General features: G+C 40.1%; 1 protein-coding gene across 3 annotated transcripts in view; it reads right to left on the reverse strand.

Annotated features, from left to right (window-relative positions):
- Window positions 1-21,976, reverse strand: part of BNC2 (basonuclin zinc finger protein 2) — a gene marked incomplete at its 3' end in the record, with an annotated part of 286,270 nt that overhangs the window by 225,647 nt on the left and 38,647 nt on the right. Inside the window, exon 2 of one of the 3 annotated variants that reach the window (XM_082843053.1) lies at window positions 20,390-20,473. The exons of the other annotated variants lie outside the window; for them this stretch is intronic. Within the exon in view, the coding sequence (XP_082699179.1) occupies window positions 20,390-20,473 (84 nt within the window). The remainder of the gene's footprint in view (window positions 1-20,389; window positions 20,474-21,976) is intronic. 3 annotated transcript variants of the gene reach the window in all.

The following is a 21,976-nucleotide window of genomic DNA, read 5'->3' on the forward strand; positions in this document are numbered from 1 at the left end:
TACTTCTCCAAATGTAGGGGGAAATAAGTGAAAAACACTCTATAAACCTAAGGTGATATTTCCATCACACGATGTATTTTGTCTAGTTCTTCCTTCCTCCCATTCATTCAATTATGCATGCATTCAAGCACCTACTCAGCACCTGACACCTGTGTGCCAGACACTGTACTGGGTGCTGGACGCATGAGACACGGCCACAAATCAAAGCAGCCTAAATGGAGGTGAGAACCACTAAGAAAGCAATTATAATATGGCGTGATGGGAACAGATGGTACGGTAGGAACAGGGATAGAGGGATTCCCAGGAAGCTCCTGATCAAGAGTGCACGAAACCTAGACCAGGTGGACAAGGAGGAGAGGGAACTCTTAAAAAGAAGCAACACCTGAACTGAGTCATGAGCAAGAGGTACACGGGCACCCCGGCCTGCAACTGGCTAAAACACACACCTGTGCGAATCTTATATTTGACTAATGATTACAATTCAGAGACTTTTCTGTAAACATGTCAACATGAAATGTGTACATTGGAGTGTTCTGCTTATACCAGTGAAGTATTATGTTTAATGCTGTGGATATCCAGGCTACTCTAAATCTAAGAGATTCTTTGTAAACGAGGGTGGTGCCTTAGACATCATAGAAACCGTTCCACACTAGACCCGCGCCGTCTTTTAGGCTGAGCAGTCCTAATCATCTTACTTTACTGTTTGAAACTGTCTTATGCAACCCAGCACAAAGCACAAAAGTGTATTTAATATTTGACTAGCATCATGAATTTATAACTAAGACTAATTTGGAGATATGAAAACTAATATTGCCAGTTAACTTTCTAACCGGAACAAAATTGACTACTTCTTAAAACAGGCCATCAAACACCATAAATCTGAGCCCACTCAGATTAGGATCATTCGCCAATAGGATCTTATTTGCATTCCAAAGCATGGTGACCAAAGACCTGTTTCTACCTTGCTACTGTGTCCTCTAACTTCTTTTTTAAAGTTTAAGGTGGATATTATTTTCAAATTTTCTTTCCTCTATAATTAAACATTTGCTTAAGAGAATAACAAGACCCCCCCAAATCTATAAACATATACTTCCTACCTGTTTAACTCTCCCTAGGAATCATCACTAATTGAAAGATACATACTACCATGATTAGTGTTCTAGTAATATTTACAATAAGGAATTCTAAGGTTAAAAATAATAAAGGAACTATATTTAATTAACATTTTATTTGAAAATGTATTAATTTGTTGGTTTTTTCCTTTGGGGTATTTCAAGGAATATCTGTATCTGTAAAAAACAAAACAGTAATTTTAATAATGACTTCTTTGACAATTCTTTTGAGTAGTTTACTCTGTATATAAAATCTGAATTTCTATTTCAGTAACCAGGAGGTCATGTGGTTTTTAGTGTATTTTTCCCATAAAATACATTTTTTTTCTATGAAGTTCTACCTTCTAACATATTTTCCTCCAGAGCTATATTTTGCCAGAGGGCTTTTCTGTCTCTCTGTTTTTGGTCTCATCTTCAATTCTGTTTTCTTCACTCCGGTAATTTTGGCATGCCACTGATCTCTGTCATCTCCGTTGCAAAAGCTCTCTCCGGTAACTCTATGTAGGTGTTTTGTTTTTCTCGAAAGTGTGACTCCAATAAAATAGGCAGGTGATGTTAAAGATATTTAATATGCTTCATTAAGAAAAAGAAACAGCAGCTTAAAAACATGCACAAGGAGGCTACTGACCAATACTTTCAATTATCTGAATACTACAGTGCAACTGACAACACACTAAACAACATCTAAGCTATCTTGGCAATTAAGTAAAAACATCTTTCAAGAAACCATGGGTCAGGGCTTCCCTGGTGGCGCAGTGGTTGAGAATCCACCTGCCAGTGCAGGGGACACGGGTTTGAGCCCTGGTCCGAGAGGATCCCACATGCTGCAGAGTAACTAAGCCCGTGCACCACAACGGCTGAGCCTGCGCTCTAAAGCCTGCTCACCACAACTACTGACCCTGTGCGCCTAGAGCCCGAGCTCCGCAACAAGAGAAGCCACCGCACGGCAATGAAGAGTAGCCCCCACTCGCCGCAACTAGAGAAAGCCCGCATGCAGCAATGGAGATCCAACGCAGCCAAAAAGAAAAAATAAATAAATTTTAAAAAAAAGAAAAGAAAAGAAACCATAGGTCAGCTTTCATTACTCAGGCTTGTTGGATAATCCTGTTGCTAAAACTTCAACACACATCCAGCTGAAATGATATGTTTTCTCAGTTCAAATGAGATACCTAAACAGCAAGTTTATCTGTTTTGCTGTTGGTATAAAATATAATCAACATTAATCTATTCAAAATAAGATTCACACACGTTTGAGGTGATATATCCTTTTAAAAAGTCTGATGTTTTGAGGAAGCGGTAGCTATTTCACTTTAATGTAATCAGTATTACTCAACCTGGACACTACTTGCTTGACATTATTTTTCCTTTAATTTTTTTCCTGCTCGAGTACACAGTGCTTTAAAATTTACAAACAAATTCAAATATTTATGAACTCGTATTAGGGTGGTATTTTAATCTGAAAAAAGATTTAAGCCAACAATGAACATTGTGGGTTTCCTATTTCCATTAAAGAGGTAAATACTAATTTCAGAGAGAAACACATTTCCCTCTCTCTTTCTCCCCCTCCCTCCCTCCCTCCCTCCCTCCCTCCCTCCCTCCCTCCCTCTCTCTCTCTCTCTCTCTCTCTCTCTCTCTCTCACACACACACACACACACACACACACACGTTAATATTATGAAACCACTGTCACCAGAATACATGCTTTGGTTGTTCATCCAAGAATGGTAATGAGATGTGATGATCTACCTTCTTTAGCCAAGTCCTCCTTTGTAAGAACAGCACCCATTTATTTAACAGCTAACCAATATTTGGAGTGCTATGTTTATTCAAGAGGTTTTTCACTTTGCAAATCTAACCAGCCCATACAAGAATAAAATCCATAATCAGGCTCCTGTTGGCTCCATGCTTTACTCAACTGAGACAGGCAGTGCAAACAACTGAAGTACTGCTACTGGACTAGATGATCAACAACGTGGTTAATTGAAAACGAACACTGGGACTCTACGTCATGCCTAGTGTAGTCATTTGAAGTAGTCACCTTCAACAACCCAAGAAAGAAAGTCGATTCCCAATTACCATAAAGTGAGGATTATCTGAGCAAACAGTCCTTTCAACTTTTATTGACATAATTAAATCGAAGGAGAGAGTTATTCTTTTGGTAACATTTCATTTACTCTAGCATACATATTATTTAGATATAATCAAACAAGAAATATTTTAAAATCAAAACATTTGCCAGATTCTTAATACAGAAAGGAAGGTGCACTTCAAGTTTATATAGGGAGAAACCCACACTGGGTATTTTTTGAGAACCCACTAAGTGTCAGCCACTCTGCTGGAGTCCAGAGCGTACGAAGATGAACACAGCTTGGTTCGTACTCTAAAGGAGAGTGTCCTTCAGCTGAGCTTGCCGATTCTCCACTCTTTTTGCTGTAGAAAAACACTATTCAAAAACTTGACTAAAACCTTCTCTCCTGTGTGAATTCTTCCTGGGTTTGCCTGCCCTCTGTGACTCCATGGCATAACGATCAGCATTTATCACCTTCATTCATTCATTCATTCATCCATCCATCCATCAAGCAATGATTAGGTACCTTCCTACTAAGTGCCAGGCATGATGGTTGATGCTGGGACCCTAAAGATGAACAGGACAAAACCTATCCTTGGGAAGATCAAAGTACAACTCTGAACAGATTAGCTTACCACCCACTGCATGTAGCAGAGCTCCCTCAGAAACATTGGCTTACGCATCTTTCTATCACCAGGCCGTGGCATACTGTAGGTGGTAAATATGTTAATTCAGTCCCGGATGAAAAGACCTTTAGATGGGAAATCAGAAGACCACGTTTTGACCACAGTACGTCACCATGACACTCGGGCCTCACTTTCTTTGTCAAAAAATGAGGTGGCTGTCCTTGCCCCATGTGATCTTGGGATCTATTGTTATATGAGTGAATATTCTAATTTCAAGGGAGAGGAGTAAACATATTTAACAACCTCAGGATGTGCTTTAAACAATTTTAAACCCATCTAAGCTATGATTAGTTCATGACTAGGCCCACGCTGAAATCACATCTTGAAACATTATTGTAACCATTACCGTGGAATTTACTTTCTGATTTTGATATATTGAGTTCTTTTCTTGTCTCCCCTTACCCATAGATGTATAATTTGGGTCTGCTGTATTCTTTCAAAGGAGGAATTGGCCGGGTGGTTGCTGTTACTTAGGATAAGTGTATAATCTCTTTGACTTTCTCTTGTTGGGCAAACTGCCCAGTGAATATCAATTTTTTTGTAGCGCTACAAATATGGTTTTAATAGATTCGCAGATTTCAAGTTATTAGAATTCAGAGCACATCTCTCCCAGGGTGAGCAGATAATTCACAACAACCCATGAGGATGCAAAGGAGATGCCGAGAGATCAATCTGTATGTGGATAAGCTGACACGCTGGTTTACTACTCCTCCTATCTCTACACCCTGCACCCCACGCCCCCATCACACACACTTTTCATATAAAAAAATGCCTCTGTCCCTGGGAGTTCAAATTAGTCATAACATCCACTTTAGGGACTGAGAAAGACTTACTGTAAATTAGCCACTCAGAAACCACATGTGACATATTTTGGTTATAATGTAACTATAAGTTGCATAACATTGTACCTATTGATTGGAGCTTGGGATCATAATGGAAAACAATTGCCATACGTTGAAAGCGACCAACCACAAGAGAGAAAAGTGTTCCTGAAGAGCCCACAAGGGGAAATCATTTTCCTTAACATCTAAAACTCCTTATCCTCCAGATGGTATATTCCATCACACCCCTCAGGCTGTACTGTGCCCTCAAGGTGCTAAGGTATCTTAACCTCACATCACCCAACTGTTCGACTCCCTCAGTCCTAACAGAGTACACTGAATTCTTTCTTGATTAAAACCGTACTGTCTGTCCTGAAATGGGGCAAAAGAGCAAATCAGAAGAGCATCTCACTGGACAACAAAACACCCAATTGACTGACGATGTTCTAACAGCTCTGTATTATATTCACATTAGAATCTGCCTCTCTGGTTCTCCTGTCCCTGTCCATTACCTTTTTAAAAAAATAATAATTTATTGAGGGAATTACTATATGTCAGCTCCTGTGTGATGCATTTCATTTGCAAGGTGCCCTTCCATCTACGTGTCCACATGGAGAACGTGTTCTTCTCTACCATCCTTAAAGTAGCAATCTTAGAAGCAGTATTTCTTTAAAAACAGGAACATCCGGGAAGGAAAGAAGTCAGATACAACAAAGAAATGATTAAGATCAGTCCACTCACTTATGAGAAGAGAAGGGTGTTAAAGATCTGAACTGCAGCTTAGGGTGGACGGTAGGAAACCTTGATGTTGTTTCATCACCTCTGCATGATCCATGACAACGGTTAGCCTTATCATTTTTGGACCCTGACTCCAATAAAAACCCATAACTACAATAAAAGAACACATATAATAACTGTGCAACTCAGCTGCTCTTCTAAGAAGCTGGTTTGGGAAACCGTCTCTTCCGTCTCTAAGTACCGTCTCTAAGACATGCGTACGGTTTTGATTTCACTGAGGACTATCTTTTTGTTTTTCCTTACGCTCTTCTCTAAATCTTCACTAATCTATCAGATATCACAGTTTAATAGAGGCATCAACTATACCTATTGGGGTTCCTGGGTCCATCTGGAAAAAGGTGGTGAGGATTCGAGTCTACGTTTAAAGATCTGAAAGAGCCAGATCACCCCGAGGAAGAATTCTGCTAAATAACTGTTTTTCAGAAGAATAGTAAGAGTAGCTGAACAGTTGACAACTTTCCCCCATTCCACAATCAAGGATATGGTATATAATTGAGACAAGGCCTATATATGTTCGTGCTTCCATGTGGATAAAGTGATGGAACTGTGCCCATGATAGGGAAATGCATTACCTATTCCAGATCACTCTGGTCCTAATGGGGAATTTTTCAAGTGGTATGCTGAAATTATTAGGAAAATGTCAACGTTCCTTTCTAGCAACAAAGTGGAGGTAAAAGCACCTGAACTCACCTGAGAAGCATGCTACAACAAACGAGGGATTCGGCACAGACAAGACTCCAGAGGGCTCTAGGTTTTAGAGCCACCCTGAAAACACTGCATCAGTCCCTAGAGCAGGCTCCTCCCCTGCGCTACCAAAAATCCTTCCTGTCTCACCACCTGTTCCAGCCACATCAACCAACTTCCCCGATTCGTAGCTAATTAGCATCTTGCTCTGAGTTTGCCCCGTGTGCCTCACAATTCCTGACGACCTGGAGGAGGATGCACAGGCACAAATCAGAAGTGTGGAGAGTTAGTGCTCCCAGGGCCACACTGCTCAACCGAGAATGAGAGCAAATGGGTAAACATTTTCTCCTTTTACTTTGGGTGGAGACATATTCATGAGGTACCTCTGAAGGCCCAAGTGTGAATGAGCACCATTAACAGTAGTACTTCAGTAATTCATCTTTGTACTGGTTTCCCCAGGTCCTTCACTCCTACTCTGGGATCTACCCGAACTAAGTACCTTCACGAAAGGCACTGTCTCAGGATCTGTTTGCAGGAGGACCTAGGTTAAGTCAACTTCCCAAAGATCCTAAGATAACACAGTATCTGACTGCATCAAAATGAAGGAAGAGATAAGTGACACAATTCACAGTAAAAGGAAAAGATAAATGTTTAGGGAAAGAAACTAGGAAAGCACAGGAAGGCTAGATCTTTCCACCCAAAAGAATAGACAGCCCATGGAGAAGCTATACTCATCAGAAAAATTCTGAAGGGTATAACTTGTAGCCCTTTACTTTTACCACCAGGGCTTCTATTCAACAGAGACCCAGACTGTACCTCAGAGCTTCTCACACACTCTGGCCATGTGCATCACTCTCAGCTAGAAGAAGGGCACGTAGCCCATACTGCCTTCTCAGCTCTTTGAAACATGCTTCCTATCAGATCTGAGAAGCAAGCTCAAGTAAGCAAGAAGAGAAGAACTGTCGGCCTACTGTTAGTCACCTCTTCAACCCAGAAGGCATCATGTCCCACCATATGCCTGACTCTGATCAGCAGAGCCCCTGATTTCAATACTGGTTTCACAAGTATTGTCCTGAAAGGCTTCCAGGAAACAGACCCAAGCTCCATCAGATATATCTGCATAGTTTAACAGTGACTGAAAATCCAAGTTGCATAATCCAGGACAGAGCCAAGTGTAACAGTGAAAATGTATCCTTACACGTACTGTTGAGGTTGTCTTACGCCACATTTGCTCTCATTAAGCAAACTCTGCACAAAGCGTTCATAGGTGATGGGTCTGAAATCTTTTAGTGGTTACTGATTCACAAAACCACAGAAATACTACATATTCTGCTAACAGCCAGGGGATGCTGCCACGGCATCATAATCACTGTTGAAATGGAAATGTGCGGCATTCCTATGAGGATAAGACAAAAATCTTTAAAGTAATATATCCAAAGAGCTGATTTGTCAATTTGGAAATGTTTAACATCAACATAGACCAGTAGAGAAGGAAAAAAACATCCTAACCGTTTAGGGCAAAATAAAATCACAATTAAGATTTTATGATACACATTCCTAATTGCCCTGTGCATGGTCCTAAAAGGACCCTGTTCTAAATCCATTCTCTAAATGAGATTAAGTAGAAACAACAAGCCATCAGCCTCCATTCATAAAAATAAATCAAGAGGGAATTACCTGTGACCTTTTTTTCCCTGCAATTCCTTAGTTAAATTACTGGACACCACTGTCAAGTTCTGTTAAAGAATAAAAGAACGCCATGGAGTAGGTAAGCAACCTGAGAGCAAGGTCAATAAAGTGCACAGCTTTGATTTAACCTCCCATAAGCAAAGTTTTCATTTGTAGACATAAAAAAACCAACTTCATGGAGTCTGGGGGGTGGCAAACTAGGAAAGTAGGCAGGGTAAATAAGGGAAAAAAATACCAAGCAAAAGTTCTGAATCAAATACTAAATAATGACACTAACAATTTTCTTCTGCACTAGGATTCTGTTCAGCTTTTTAAAAAAGTGTTTCTGTTTTCTACTCTCTAGCTGACAAGAGTACTTTCCATTTCATACAAAAGATAACAAATGTTCCTTGCATGTGTTAGACATGGACTTATATGACTAATAGTTATAAACAAAATTCCTTTGCACATCAAAGAAAAAAAAACTTTGTTTATTCAAGAAATTCCTAATGGCTTCATTTGTAAGTAAAACTTTCTCTTTATTTGAGACCCAGTGGCACAGCAGAGTATAGCTGGAAGACAGCAGGTAGCTCTCATAATGAACTTTGCACAGTTTTGAGAAAATAATATCTAAAGGCAGTTCCTTCTTCTGGGGTCAGTAGATTAGTGGTTCAAAAAGAATAAACTATCCAGGGAACATCCTGAGATTAAAAAAAAAAAAAACCCACACAACTGGAGGGGGAAAGGAGGAACATTCTTGCTAATTAAAATTTCCAGTTCCTATGGTCCTCTATATTCACAAACCCCAGTCAAGAAAGGCCTACAGGATCAGGCCCGTACTAAGAAAAAGTATACCATCATCACATTAATTGTATTATTACTTCATAATTCTAACTAGCCAGGTGTATATAGAAGAGATTAAATAATAAGATAACCTTATAAACAATGCTCATTTCATCAGTGTACCAAATAAGTTTGATTTATATCAGTGACTGTGCTTCTAATTAATTTATGCATCCACACGGTTTAATTTACAGACACCCACACTAGGGTAGGGACAGCTATTTTTTTTAATGTCTTGAACTTTGTTATGGGTTCATGTTTAGACTTCCCGATGTTGCTGTTTTAGTTTCCCCACACTTCATTTTTGAAGTGACTGTTAAAATACCTTGCATTAAAGTTGAAGCATGCAGAAAGAAAATATTTGATCAAACTCAATACCCATCTCCCTTGCCAACTTTCATATGCTTAATTTTAGTTGGTACAGCTTTACTCAAACTTACAACCAGATTTGCTCATTCCAAAGTTGTGAACTTACCTCTTCTTACAATTCCCTTTGAAGCCTTTTGGATATATAAGTTCACCCCATTACAGCATCAATCCTAAACTCCTATATTTGTTTTAATGCATTTTCTAGGGACTTGGGGTGGGGGGAAGGCTGTTAATTTTTAAAAACATATCATCTCTATTAACATGGCGGGGGGGGGCTTGGATACCTTTTGTAAAGTACACTCCAGAATGCTGGTTTACAATAGCAGGTATCGCAGAAATGAGAAAAATTCATAGAGGGGGGAGAATTCAATTCTTTCCAATTCTTTAACCAGAAAGAGAAAAACAACATCTCTGAATCTAGACCCACTCACAATAAGCTATCAGTGACATGATGGTAATGCCAGCACTCCATGAAAACCGTTAAAAAATAACAACCTACAGGAATATCCTGGTGTCAGGATTAGTCCAGTTTAGTCGTTTTACAACTTCCACGGATGGTTTCAGTGTAGGGGTGAATCAGGCAAGCAAACAGGTTTTTACTTGTCTCTGATATAAAACTTTTATTTATATATTTGATCAATGTTTATTTGTAGGACCTTAACACAATAACAGATGTCAGCTACATTATCTGTTTTTGATTATAAACTTCTAGAGGGCAGAGACCCTGTCTATCCAGCTCACTTTTTATAGGATGCAAACACAGTACCATCCCAAAAAGGCACTTAAAGATGGTTTTTATAATAACAATGATTTCAAGGGGACTTGGTCTGCTTCCACACTCCATGAAACTCCACTGGCATGTACTGAACATTAAAGAGTAACAACTTTATATTCTTGGGTAACTCCATTCTTCAGATGTCAGAAATGGAGAATTTTTACTAACTATGTAATTTGGGGCAAGCCTTTTAAGACTTCTGGGCCTCAGTTTCCAAATCTATAAGATGAAGACATTACATTATATAACTTCAGATGATTTCCAGGTTTAAATTTCAAAACCATATGAAAAAAATATTGAGTCCTAAAGAATCTCACACACAAACTGAGGTTCTATTATCCACCCAAACAAAAGTTTTTTCTTTCTTTTGCGGGTGGAGGTAGAGGGACTAAGTGTTCTCAATGGAAATTATATATTATGCCTAACTCCAACAAAATATTCAAACAGAACATCACCAGTTATTCTTGTAAACAAAGAAAATATGTGGATATGTATGTAATGAGATATATATTGTATGTATATACAAAATCCATATACATGCACACACCCCCAAACGCATAATTCTCTCTACTGAAGCCAAGAATTAAAATACTTCCGTGTTTTCTTGTCTTTTATTTCTCCCTCTATGAAGCATCTATGAAGCTATTATGACAAAGGAACTTACATAAAGTAAAAATAAGCTTCTTGTGTTAATACTGAGGGTTCCCAACATGAACAGCTTAGGTTAAGCTGGTCACCTGAAATCTAGATAATATCCTCTCATAGAAACAGTGGTATTGAGACAGGATGCAAAATGCACTTCTCAGGCCATTCAACCAACATTTATTTAATCTATAATGTACCTGAAATATACAATTCAAGACACAGAATTTACAAATTTACTACTACTTAAGCAGGCAGTGAGAGTAATAACAGCAGAAGAATAAAGAAGGTCCCCCAAAATGTAGGGGCATCCAGTTCACACACCATCAAAATTAAAAGGTGTAGAGTGGGGGTGGTGGACTTACGTTCATGCTTTTTATCTGTATTTACTAAAACACCTGCAAGAGAAAACGTCAAGCAACTACTGAGTATACTATCATTTTCTTTTTTTATATTTAACTTTTATCTTATAATGGAGTGTAGTTGATTTACAATGTTGTGTTAGTTTCAGATGTACAGCAAAGTGATTCAGTTATACATATGTCCATTCTTTTTCAGATTCTTTTCCCATATAGGTTATTACAGAATATTGGGTAGAGTTCCCTGTGCTAAACAGTAGGTCCCTGTTGATTATCTATTTTATATATAGTAGTGTGTATGTTAATCCCGAACTCCTGATTTATCCCCCGCCCACGTTTCCCCTTTGGTAACCATGAGTTTGTTTTCTATACTATCATTTTCTTATTTGTTTTGAGAAACAAATAAATGTTCTACAGAATGCAGTGATTTCTTCCAAGTAAAGAAAGAAAAACATAGGTGTCTTGTTCAAAATTTCCCACGTTCACCTTGCATTCCCTATTCTTGGGGGAAGAATTGTAAAACTTTTTATTTAAAGGTGAGTAACATTTAAATAGTAGAGATGTGTGAAATTTTCAGGAGAAAGATTTATTCTTAATTTTTACCTGCTTAGCCAACAGATGCTAGTACAATGTATACATTTATATAATAACAATAATGCAGTCACATCACTATTTGCAATGTGCTAGGCACAATGCCCCCCGCACACATCATCTCCTTCAATCCTTCCAACAATGCCAAGAAAATAGATCTGAAGAACGTGTAAGTCTTCCTACTCTATTACATGAATTAAAATGAAATCCAAAGATCAAAACACACAAGGAGCATTATCCTAACTACTGGTTACTCTATTAGACATCAGGAAACGCAAGTGTTTTGATTTGAATGTCTTCCTTCTATGAGGAAGAAGGAAGATGGTGACTCAGAACCACAAATTTCTGGCTTTCATCGACAACAATTCCATTCAAGCGTCCAGGTAAAGGGATAATTTAGTGAGTGGTCTGCATTCCTTTTAAAAAAAGCTAATCAAGGTTCATTCACATTCCTTAAAAAAATCCACCAATGGTCATATACAAGTTTAAGTTAAAATGCAACCTAGGCCTTCCCTGGTGGCACAGTGGTTAAGAATCCGCCTGCCAATGCCAGGGACACGGGTTTGAGCCCTGGCCTGGGAAGATCCCACATACCGCGGAGCTACTGAGCCTGCGCTCTAGAGCCCACAAGCCACAACTACTGAGCCCACGTGCCACAACTACTGAAGCCCGCACGCCTAGAGCCCGTGCTCCGCAACAAGAGAAGCCAAGACAATGAGAAGCCCGCGCACCGCAACGAAGAGTAGCACCCGCTCACCGCAACTAGGGGGAGCCCGCGTGCAGCAACGAAGACCCAACACAGCCAAAGATAAAAATGAATAAATAATTTTTTTAAAAAAAGCATATTAATCTTTTAACTAGTAGCAGGAAAACTAACACTATAAATGAAAACAGAATTGCAGTTCGTTTCTTTGGAGAATGAAGAATGAGAACAGGTCGTAAAGAGAAAGGATAAAAATAAGTGAGAATAAAGGAAAAGAGAAAATGGAAAAGGAAAAGACAAAGGAGATACACAACAGGGGAGAGAGAAAGGCAATGAGGTAGCAAGGGGATGGACAGGGCAAAGTGAGATAAGACACAGCTAGCGATATGGCTTTTGTCCAAGGCTTGCCAGGGCTCTGGACCATCGCCTCCGCCTGCTAGAGGGATGACTTCTCCGACGGTTTTAAAAAATGCTTCCTGTATCTAAACAGCCTCATTTTATTTTTCAGATTCCTGTGTTTATTTTTAAATAAAAGTTTAAATTTGAAGACTCTGCTCATGGATAAAAGGAACGACTTTTATTTTAGAAATGTACTTTGGAACCTACACATCATTGCTCAGTTTAGTGCTCAAAACCTCAGGGATGTCCCGACATTCCAACCTGACAGTCCTGCCTTTGTAAAGAAGTGAAGACTGCCTCTTTCCACTGTGCCTGAAAATTACACTTGAAATCAGTCTTCACTGATGATGCAAAGCCTTAAAAATACGTTCATCGGCTGGAGGAGTCATCTATCAACAAAGAGAGTTGTTTTCATTCTGAAGAAAACAACACAGATGTGCCCAAAGTGCTGGAAGCCTCAAAGGGACGTCCAAAGTTGGTCATCAGAGAGAAATCGTCCTCCAGCCTGGAGTACGTAGGCGGAGCAACAGCACCCAATACTGGCTCAAAGCCAGAATCTATGGAAAGGTCCACCGTGCATCAGTTCAGCCTGGCTTAGCAGACTAAGAACCCCGTCCACCCAACCACCTTGGCCCGAAGGCTTGCTTTTTTATACCCATCCACCTACCCGTCCTCTCTGTGCTCCAATAAACCACTGGTCCTGACTATCTCTCTCAATACCTTAAGAATCCTTTTATATAAAAATTCATGGGGCTTCCCTGGTGGTGCAGTGGTTAAGAACCCGCCTGCCAATGCAGGGGACACGGGTTCGAGCCCTGGTCCAGGAAGATCCCACATGCCGCAGAGCAACTAAGTCCGTGAGCCACAACTACGGAGCCTGCGCTCTAGAGCCCACGAGCCACAACTACTGAGCTCACGTGCCACAACTCCTGAAGCCCGCGCGCCTAGAGCCTGTGCTCCACGACAAGAGAAGCCACCGCAACGAGAAGCCCGCGCTCTGCAACGAAGAGTAGCTCCCGCTCTCGGCAACTAGAGAAAGCCCACACACAGCAACAAAGACCCAATGCAGCCAAAAATAAAACAAATAAATAAATAAATTTATTTTTTAAAAATTCATTAAATACTGTACAACTCTCAATATACTGATCCTACAAACTGTAACTCTATGAAGTGGTTCAACACTGTGTCATCACCACACAGCAAGTTGTTTCATTTACAGTATCTATTTCACTTCTACTCATGAGCTAATATAATTCAATTTTTTTTAACTGCACACAGGCTGCTAGACACATGTGCATGGCAAATGGAATCTGAACTTAGCTTAACAGCCTCATTTATTCCTGATGGTTTAAATTATTTCATCACAATTAATGACACCCCCTCAGCTTCCTGTGCAGCATGGCCAGATGTTCAGAGACCACAAAGCCACTCTCCTCTTTGACGGCTGGTGACAGGTCGTCCTCTGAAGGATGCTCCCTAGGCACTCGGGCTGGATGGCACCTCCACTGCTTAGCACCTCTCTGCCTCCCAGGCTCTAACCACGCAGAGGAAAAGGCAGGAAGGCACAAGAGACCAGCAAATGCGTTAGCGACAGCAAGTCCCAAGACGCAACCCAAACCCGAAGGGACCTGGTGCCGCCACAGGAGCTCCTAACCTTGCTGTCTCGTGAAAGCACTCTTCGCCTCCACCTTCCCAGCCACTGGCATCCACTGAGGGCCTGGCCTGCTGTCAGTCCTTGGGCACCGTCGAAGGACAACAAAAACATCAGTTTTTCCACAGGGATCCTTGTTGGTCCTGGTAATTTTGTGTTGGGGGTTGTTGTTTAAACTTACTCCCCCCAGCAGGATCACCGCCTTGTTTTCTAAGAGTGAACGGTTTCTTCAAGTACGATTATTTTCTCTCCTGTTCAGTAAGACACTTCCCACAGAAACATGCAACATTTTGGCAACTTGTGGTAAGCAGTTGTGCCCCTTATTCTCTGTTAAGCTTTACTAGGGCATAATCTAACTGACAGACAAAAAGTAACAGACATTCCATGTATACATCTTCATGAGTTTGGCTGACCTCTTTTTCCTAGGCTTAAGTAGGATTTCTTCTTTTCAGGGGCTGTTGGCTTTTTGTTTTCGTTCTTGTTAGGTTTTGTTTGCTGTTGCTTTGTTATTTTTTTTTTTAAAAGAACAGAATGAAAAAGAGAACACATTTTTCCTATTTTGAGTCTCACATGGGCAAAGCCATTTACTTTCTTAACAGTAAAAAAAAAAAATTTTTCCTCAGAAATTCATAAATAGTAATTATCTTACATTCATCATTTGAGTTTCACACACAAAAACATAAATTTGTATAATGACAGGTAGCTAAGAGGGTAGCTGAAATAGTAAACAGGCTAGCACTTTTACAATAAGAATCCAATACTACACTCTAATTTGGAAAACATTTCCATCAACTAGGGAACATGTGGCAGACATTTTATGGATTATTTTTTAAATGTTAAAAAAAATTAAAATGCTGATCTTATTCAGGGAGCAAGGGGCCTCTTCGTTTGCCAAAAAGTGTAATAGGAAAACTGAAAGGCCACCTGTGTCAGCCCACCCTATAGTATGAACACAAGCTATAAGAGCACTTTGGAAAATATTTGTAAACTAAGATGAGAAAAAAAAAAAATCAGTATCAATACAGATTCCAAGCAGATGCAAAAGGCTTCCGTGCATGTCAATGATTATGTGTGTGGCCTACACAGGCTAATTTCAGATACCTTCAAAACTCACTATACGTTCTCTTTTATAAGCTATTCGGGATTAAAACTAGGACCTTATCCATAACAACTTTAACAATGGACACAAATACAAGGTAAGCTAACCAAGCCGAACAAGTTGAATTTTCTCCCTCCTGGATGGCTTTTTAGATCTTAAATGACTACTGAATTTTACCAGACATGCTACACTTACTATTTTGACAGTTGTTTATTAAAACTACTTTCCTAGAAGTCCATAGAAACCACCAGTCTAGTTTTTATCAGAATTGAGACGATCAGAGAGAAGCTGTGATGATGGTATACTTGCAGCAAGCAGACAATAGGAAACTCTTAGCATTCCCAGAGTTGCATCAAATTTTCCATGGACCGAAACTAAAATGAAATCGTTCAATTACTGAGAGGTAGATAAGTAAAATAAACAACTAATTTCATACAGTGGAGTTGGGAGAAAGTCATATGGACCTCATTGTGTTGTCTCCAAACACATTTTATCGGAGGGGAAAAAGGAGCTGAATAAACTTTAAACTCTCATGTAGGGATGTATTGCTTGTGTGTCCCTGGCAGATGTGGAAAGGAGATGAAATGGGCAAGGGAGAATCAAATATCCCATCGCTGCAGGTTTGCTGAGGGAAAGAGCACTGCAAAGATCTCACATCTGGCAATCATTTGTCAATAGCTGGAAAGAGAACGGCAGGAAACTTTCTGGCTCTTGGAGAAGATGAAAAGACAAAAACCATGTGTCACACACACACCCACACTCTCTCTCTCTTTGCAATGGTACAATGACTACTACACTTATTCTCCACCCCTCCTTTCCCCTCTAAATTTAATGATCTTCAGATATACTCGACTCCACGGTCAAAAACATGCAGTCACTTGACTTGTTAAAGCTGCAGTGTATGTACATTTTTCAAATAAACCCCAGGGCTGATGTTAGAAAATCAAAATCAGTCAAGCATAGACCGCCTGGTACTTTGGGCAGGAATCCTTGTGGTTTAGTCAATAAACAGAATCTGAATGAAAGACACCACAGTAACTAGACAGTAACGTTTTGAACAGTTCTTAACCTTAAGGGGGGCTCAGGCCGGCGGGTGCGCTAGTGACTATGGACATGGCTACCGGTCCCCTTGGATGGCTCCCTCTCCCTGTGACAGGACTGTGCTTGGCACAAGGTCATCTGCTCTTCCTAACACACACACTCAATAAAAAAGTAAACTTGTATTTGAGAGATGCTGGGAATAAATTTGGGGAGGGAACAGCCTGTTGCTGTCGTTGTTTAAAAGATTACATCTATTTAACAGGGTGGGAAGGGGGAACCTCAGCTTCCGGGTGTCCGTATAGATGATAACAATATAGAAAACTGGTTAGCTTCATTATGAGTTCACAAAAATGACCGGCTTTGCCCCATTAGGTTTACCATGTAATAAAAAGTTTTCAAGACAACCCACACAAAATTAATTAACTTCTCCCAAATCACAGGAATGTAAACCTGTTCGTGGTGATCGATAGACTTCAATGGGCAGCTCTGCTTCGCCCTTATGCTGCATTTAACTAGCAGCCGCCGCCGTCCCTGTGATTCTGTAAGTGAATGCTGCAGGTTGTTTAATAACCTGGCAAATTCACAGTAGCTTGTCAAATTATTACAGGAACAGTGTCATCACTAAACAAGCCTGATCACGGTTAATTACAATGTAGACTAGACAGCAGCCACAATTGTTCATTAATTACAGGAAGCAGCTCATTTAAATTTTATGGAAATTTACATTTGCACCCCAGTATGTCTGGGGGAAAAAAAGTGATCCTTCACGCGTTCACAGAAGAAAGGAGTCTGTGGTCTATGAAACATCACAGTAAATTGTGTCTAATCGGGTACTGAAATATTGGTTCATTATTTACTCTAATTTTCTAAGCACTTTAGTGGTGAAAAATACCAAGTCAAACCCCACATCTTGAATTCCCAACCAGGAAAGGAACTGCGCTAGGCTAACTGTAACAACACACGATGAGGCACTGTGAGACTAAAACAGCCACTTTTATGATTAAAAATAAAATATTTGGGACTTTCCTGGTGGTGCAGTGGTTGAGAATCCGCCTGCCAATGCAAGGGACATAGGTTCGAGCCCCGGTGTGGGAAGATCCCACATGCCACGGAGCAACTAAGCCCGTGAGCCACAACTACTGAAGCCTGCACGCTAGAGCCTGAGAGCCACAACTACTGAGACCCGTGTGCCACAGCTCCTGAAGCCCGCACTCTGCAACAAGAGAAGCCACCGTCACGAGAAGCCCACGCACCGCGACGAAGAGTAGCCCTGGCTCAACGCAACTAGAGAAAGCCCGCACGCAGCAACAAAGACCCAATGCAGCCAAAAATAAATAAATTTATAAAAATAAATAAAATAAAATATTTAACAGCAATTAAGGGAGGTCTAAACTAGAATAACAATTTCCCATAAAATAATTATATAAGAGGACAATTTTGGGAGCCCATGCATCAGTTAACCTCCAGAGCTAAAGAAAGTACACAGTTTCATATGTACTTCAAAAGCCACTGAAGAAAATTAAGACAGTAAATCAAAGTCTGGATTTCCAGCTACTTTTCTAAAGCAGGTATATTAACACAAAAAAGACAGCAGATGCCCTTGCAAAAGTCAAGTCATGCTCAGACTTCAACAATGACAGTCATTCAAAACCAAGGGTATGTTCATGAAAGAGTGTCAGGGATCTCGGGATTATTAAATGATAAAGTTGCTAAGTCACCTGAAATTTTAAGGATTAAAAGGACAGGGTTAAAAGAAAGAAGGTAAGAAGAGGAAGGGGCTCCATCGGTCCTGAGAATTCACGTCAGGTAAAAATACAAAAGTAAACCACATATGGGTACTGTGTGTCTAAATGAAAATCCTTCACAGAAAAGGATATAAACAAGCCAGAGCTCCTAAATCGAGGTGTACAAGAGATTATTCTCAGAATCAAGAGGCCAAACATAAAATCCTCTCATGGTTATGATGCCTGGCCCTGGGGGAAAGTCTGAGATCCAAGAAGGAAAAGTAAACGACGCTGGCAAGTCCTATGATGAGTTCCCCGGAGTGCAGAGTTGGACTAAAAAATAAGAAATGGCTCACTTGATAGGAAAAAAGAAGAAAAAAAAAAAAGACCAGAACGCACATGCCATGGCAAAAATGAAAGGACTCTAAGCTACTCTTGGAACTGTTAGCTGGTGAAGAATATATTAAGTGTCAACTTTATTATGACGGACATAATATGAATATGTACCAGATATTATTCAAGTGTATGGAAGCCATAATTAGAAAAGAAGAGGAGAAAAGAGAGAAAGAAAGGTTCAAGTGGGTCCCAGTTAATTCACCAATGCTTTGTAGTTGACTATCTTTTCACATATTCATCTTTTCCATTCAGTCCACCAAAGTGCTATTGCAATATGAGGAATCCAATGAAATGAGCACTTTCTTTTCTTTGCCCAGTAACTTGGTCTTCTTTGCAAGGCCCTCGCTGAACTGTCAACTCCACAATCTGTTTAGCTACCTACGACCACGGTTTCACTTCAACATGCAAATATACATTTTCTCCCTTGGTATGTCAAAGTAAAGTGCTCCATTGGTCTCTTTCAGTTTTATTTCACGCACACCCACATCTGCAAAACCCATCGCTCTTTGCTCCATAACTCAAGGTTCAAAAACAGATTATCCAACAGCCACCCATGACAGACCATTCCAGGTGACGTGTTTGAAGAACATCACTCGTCCTACCCAAAGGGGTCAAGGATCAGACTACTCTTCACAAAAAGTCTTCCATCACTCTGCATATATGTGTCACACACAAGCTGTGTGCTTTCTAAAACTGGGAAACGCATGATCATGTCTCATACGTGCCACACCTGCTTTTCTGTTGTATCATAGCCATATGTCGCCCAGACAGTACCAGCTTGTGGCACCGCTGAGCTCAGGTGGCCTTCCCTAGGCCAAGAGCAGGTGTGCAAGAGATGGTGTCCCCTTCAGAGTATCGTAAAAACTGAAACCTCCTCCGACCACCACTTCTGCCATCACGCCCACTGTGAAGTCAATTTTTTAAACTTTTCTCTTTTCTCATTTGGGGTGTCTAAATCAGTAAAAGAGAAACAAAAAAAATGTTTTAACACTGAGCTCACTATGCTCATCCCCTAAGTCTTAAAATTTAGAAAATGACTCCAAATAGAGGCCCTAAAGAATAGTATGGGTTTGCCCACGCAAGGGGGTGCCACCCATACTGAAACTTCAGCCTCCATCTTTGCATCTTTGGCACACACATTCCATAACTATTAACAGGTACCTGGAAGTGGAGATAGGCCTTTGGCCAGGATGTCATATTTATATTTTTAATCTGCAATACACCACACTGTTTCTAATTTCTCAAGACCACACAACGAATTCCAAGTCAATACTTTCATGAAAAATGTGCTCTGTAAATAAACTTAATATTACACCAGAGGACATATCTCCCAATCTATGAAGAAGGAAGCTACTTATCATTAAGTCCTATGTTTCTAATACAGCGCCCAGCTGAACGGCTTCCATTCTCCTGAGCTGGGAGACCACAATGCAGGAAACATGACTGGCTCCCCAGGTGTCCCCAGAGCCTAGCATCATTCTTAGCACTTGATAATGATGATTTGAAAAAATGAGAGCTAAGATTTCCTGAGTGCCTGTTATGTGCCAGGTCCTGTGCTAACTGTTAGGCATGTGTTATAACATTTAATCCTCATTCACCTAGTGTGGGAAATCTCCATTTCATAGATGAGAAAGCTAAAGCCCAGTTAGGTTGAGGGACTTGCCAAAGATCTCATAGCAACTGTGTCAACCTAGGCAGCCAGCCTTCAGAAACCACGTTCTTATTCACTGCAGTACATACGAAGTCTTGATTTCTTGAGTGAGTAAATGAATGATCTCTAGTTACATACAACTTATCCTGAGAAGGACTTTTTGCTGCACAGATGCTACACCGGGCCCTCTGTTATACCTGTCTCAGCAGTTGCCTGTCTCCTGATGGCATCTGATGTATCTGCACGGCCTTCAGAGACCACTGTTACTGTCACACCACCCCCAACTGATAAAACAGTAAGACTCCAACCTGGACTTCCAGCCTCTGGTCTGGCTCCTCCAGGTTTGGGCAGAAGTCTGCACCCAGCACTCTGCCAGCACATGCCACTGGAACCTGGGGGAATACGGCCAAGTTAGATGCTGGCTGTGGAGGCTGCTGCAAACTGCACACAAACACACTTGACCCAGGCAGAAGCAGGGACATCCCGACTGCAGTTCTGAAACAGAACGGCTTCCATCACGGCTTCACAGGTTTTTGACACTCAGTGGGTCAAATATATTGTAAATATCACACACCCAAGTTTATTAACTACCAAAAGGTAAATTCTAAAAAGAAAAAATCCACATAAATTTTATTGCCCCTTGTATCCACAGCCAAAGCAGGCACTTAATATCTGTGGAGTGTAGGAGGAGGAGGAGAGAAGAAGGAAAGTCAAAAGGAAGGAAGGGAGGAAATGAGGGAAGGGAAAAAGAAACAGAATCTCTGCTTGAAATTGGTGACTTTTTTTCTCTTTTCATTTTCTTAAGTGGGAGTTAAGAAAACTGCATTCTGTAATGTCTAAAGTTCCTTTGCACACTTAAAATACCAGTTCACATTTTTTTTCTCTATTCCTGGCATGGGCTAGTATTTATCAACATGTATTATTTACTTACTGTATTTGAGCTACATTTAAGAGGTTCATTTTACGTCTGCTCTAACACTAAAAATAACAAGAAAGCTGTGACTTAGTAAATGTTTCTCTGTATCTAGAATCCTACAACGAAAGCCGCTAAGATTCCCTTTCAAAACTAAGCTACCTATTACAATTAGTTGCTCTCATCCTGAAATATTACCTACTTATTAGTCACATGCTTACTTCATTTAAAAAATTTTAAGATAAAGAGAATTTAGATTCCATTGAAACCTGTTTTCTGCTTTTTAAATGCTTCTCTAAATCTCTACTCAGTATTTCCAAACACATACTACCTTCATTAATCATACAACTATCTATGTGTATCAGAATCTCAATCCATCAATCAGCTTCATCTCACCTGTATCTTCTTTCCCTCTCAAAGCCCTCCTTTGGTATTTTGTTTTATTTATTTTTTTAACTCCAACTGGGATCATCTGTGCCAATCAATTTCCTTTGTTCAGAGATCAGTTTTCAGCCAAGCATGCTGTCTTAGAAGGTATTTCCTTCTTTCTTTTGACCCACAAATCTGTTCACTTCTCCAGATTTAAACAATTTTCAATAAACTCCACTTTGCAAGTTTACTAGTGAATATAACATATATATTTTTAAAAAGTCAACTCTTCAAACATTTTTAGGTCCAACTTTCCTATTCTTTTCAAGTGTCTTATTCTTTCTTCCTGCCTATTTCCATAAAGTGACATCAACAGAATATCAGCTGTCTTTGAAATTAACTACTCTTTACCCACAAATTTCTTCACCTGGAGCCTGAGAAGGAAAGGAAAAGGAGGTTGCATTTACTGAGCACTTGCATTGTGCCAGTCACCATGTGGGTAACTTACATGGAGATTAACCCTTTTTTTCCTTTCAACCATCTTATGGGATCTGAGCATCTCCATTTCACAAGAAAGGGGGAGCTTTAGAGTAGGTAAATAACTAGCTCAGGG

This window comes from Leucopleurus acutus (assembly GCF_964270905.1).
Source record: "Leucopleurus acutus genome assembly, chromosome: 7".
Lineage (NCBI taxonomy): Eukaryota > Metazoa > Chordata > Mammalia > Artiodactyla > Delphinidae > Leucopleurus > Leucopleurus acutus.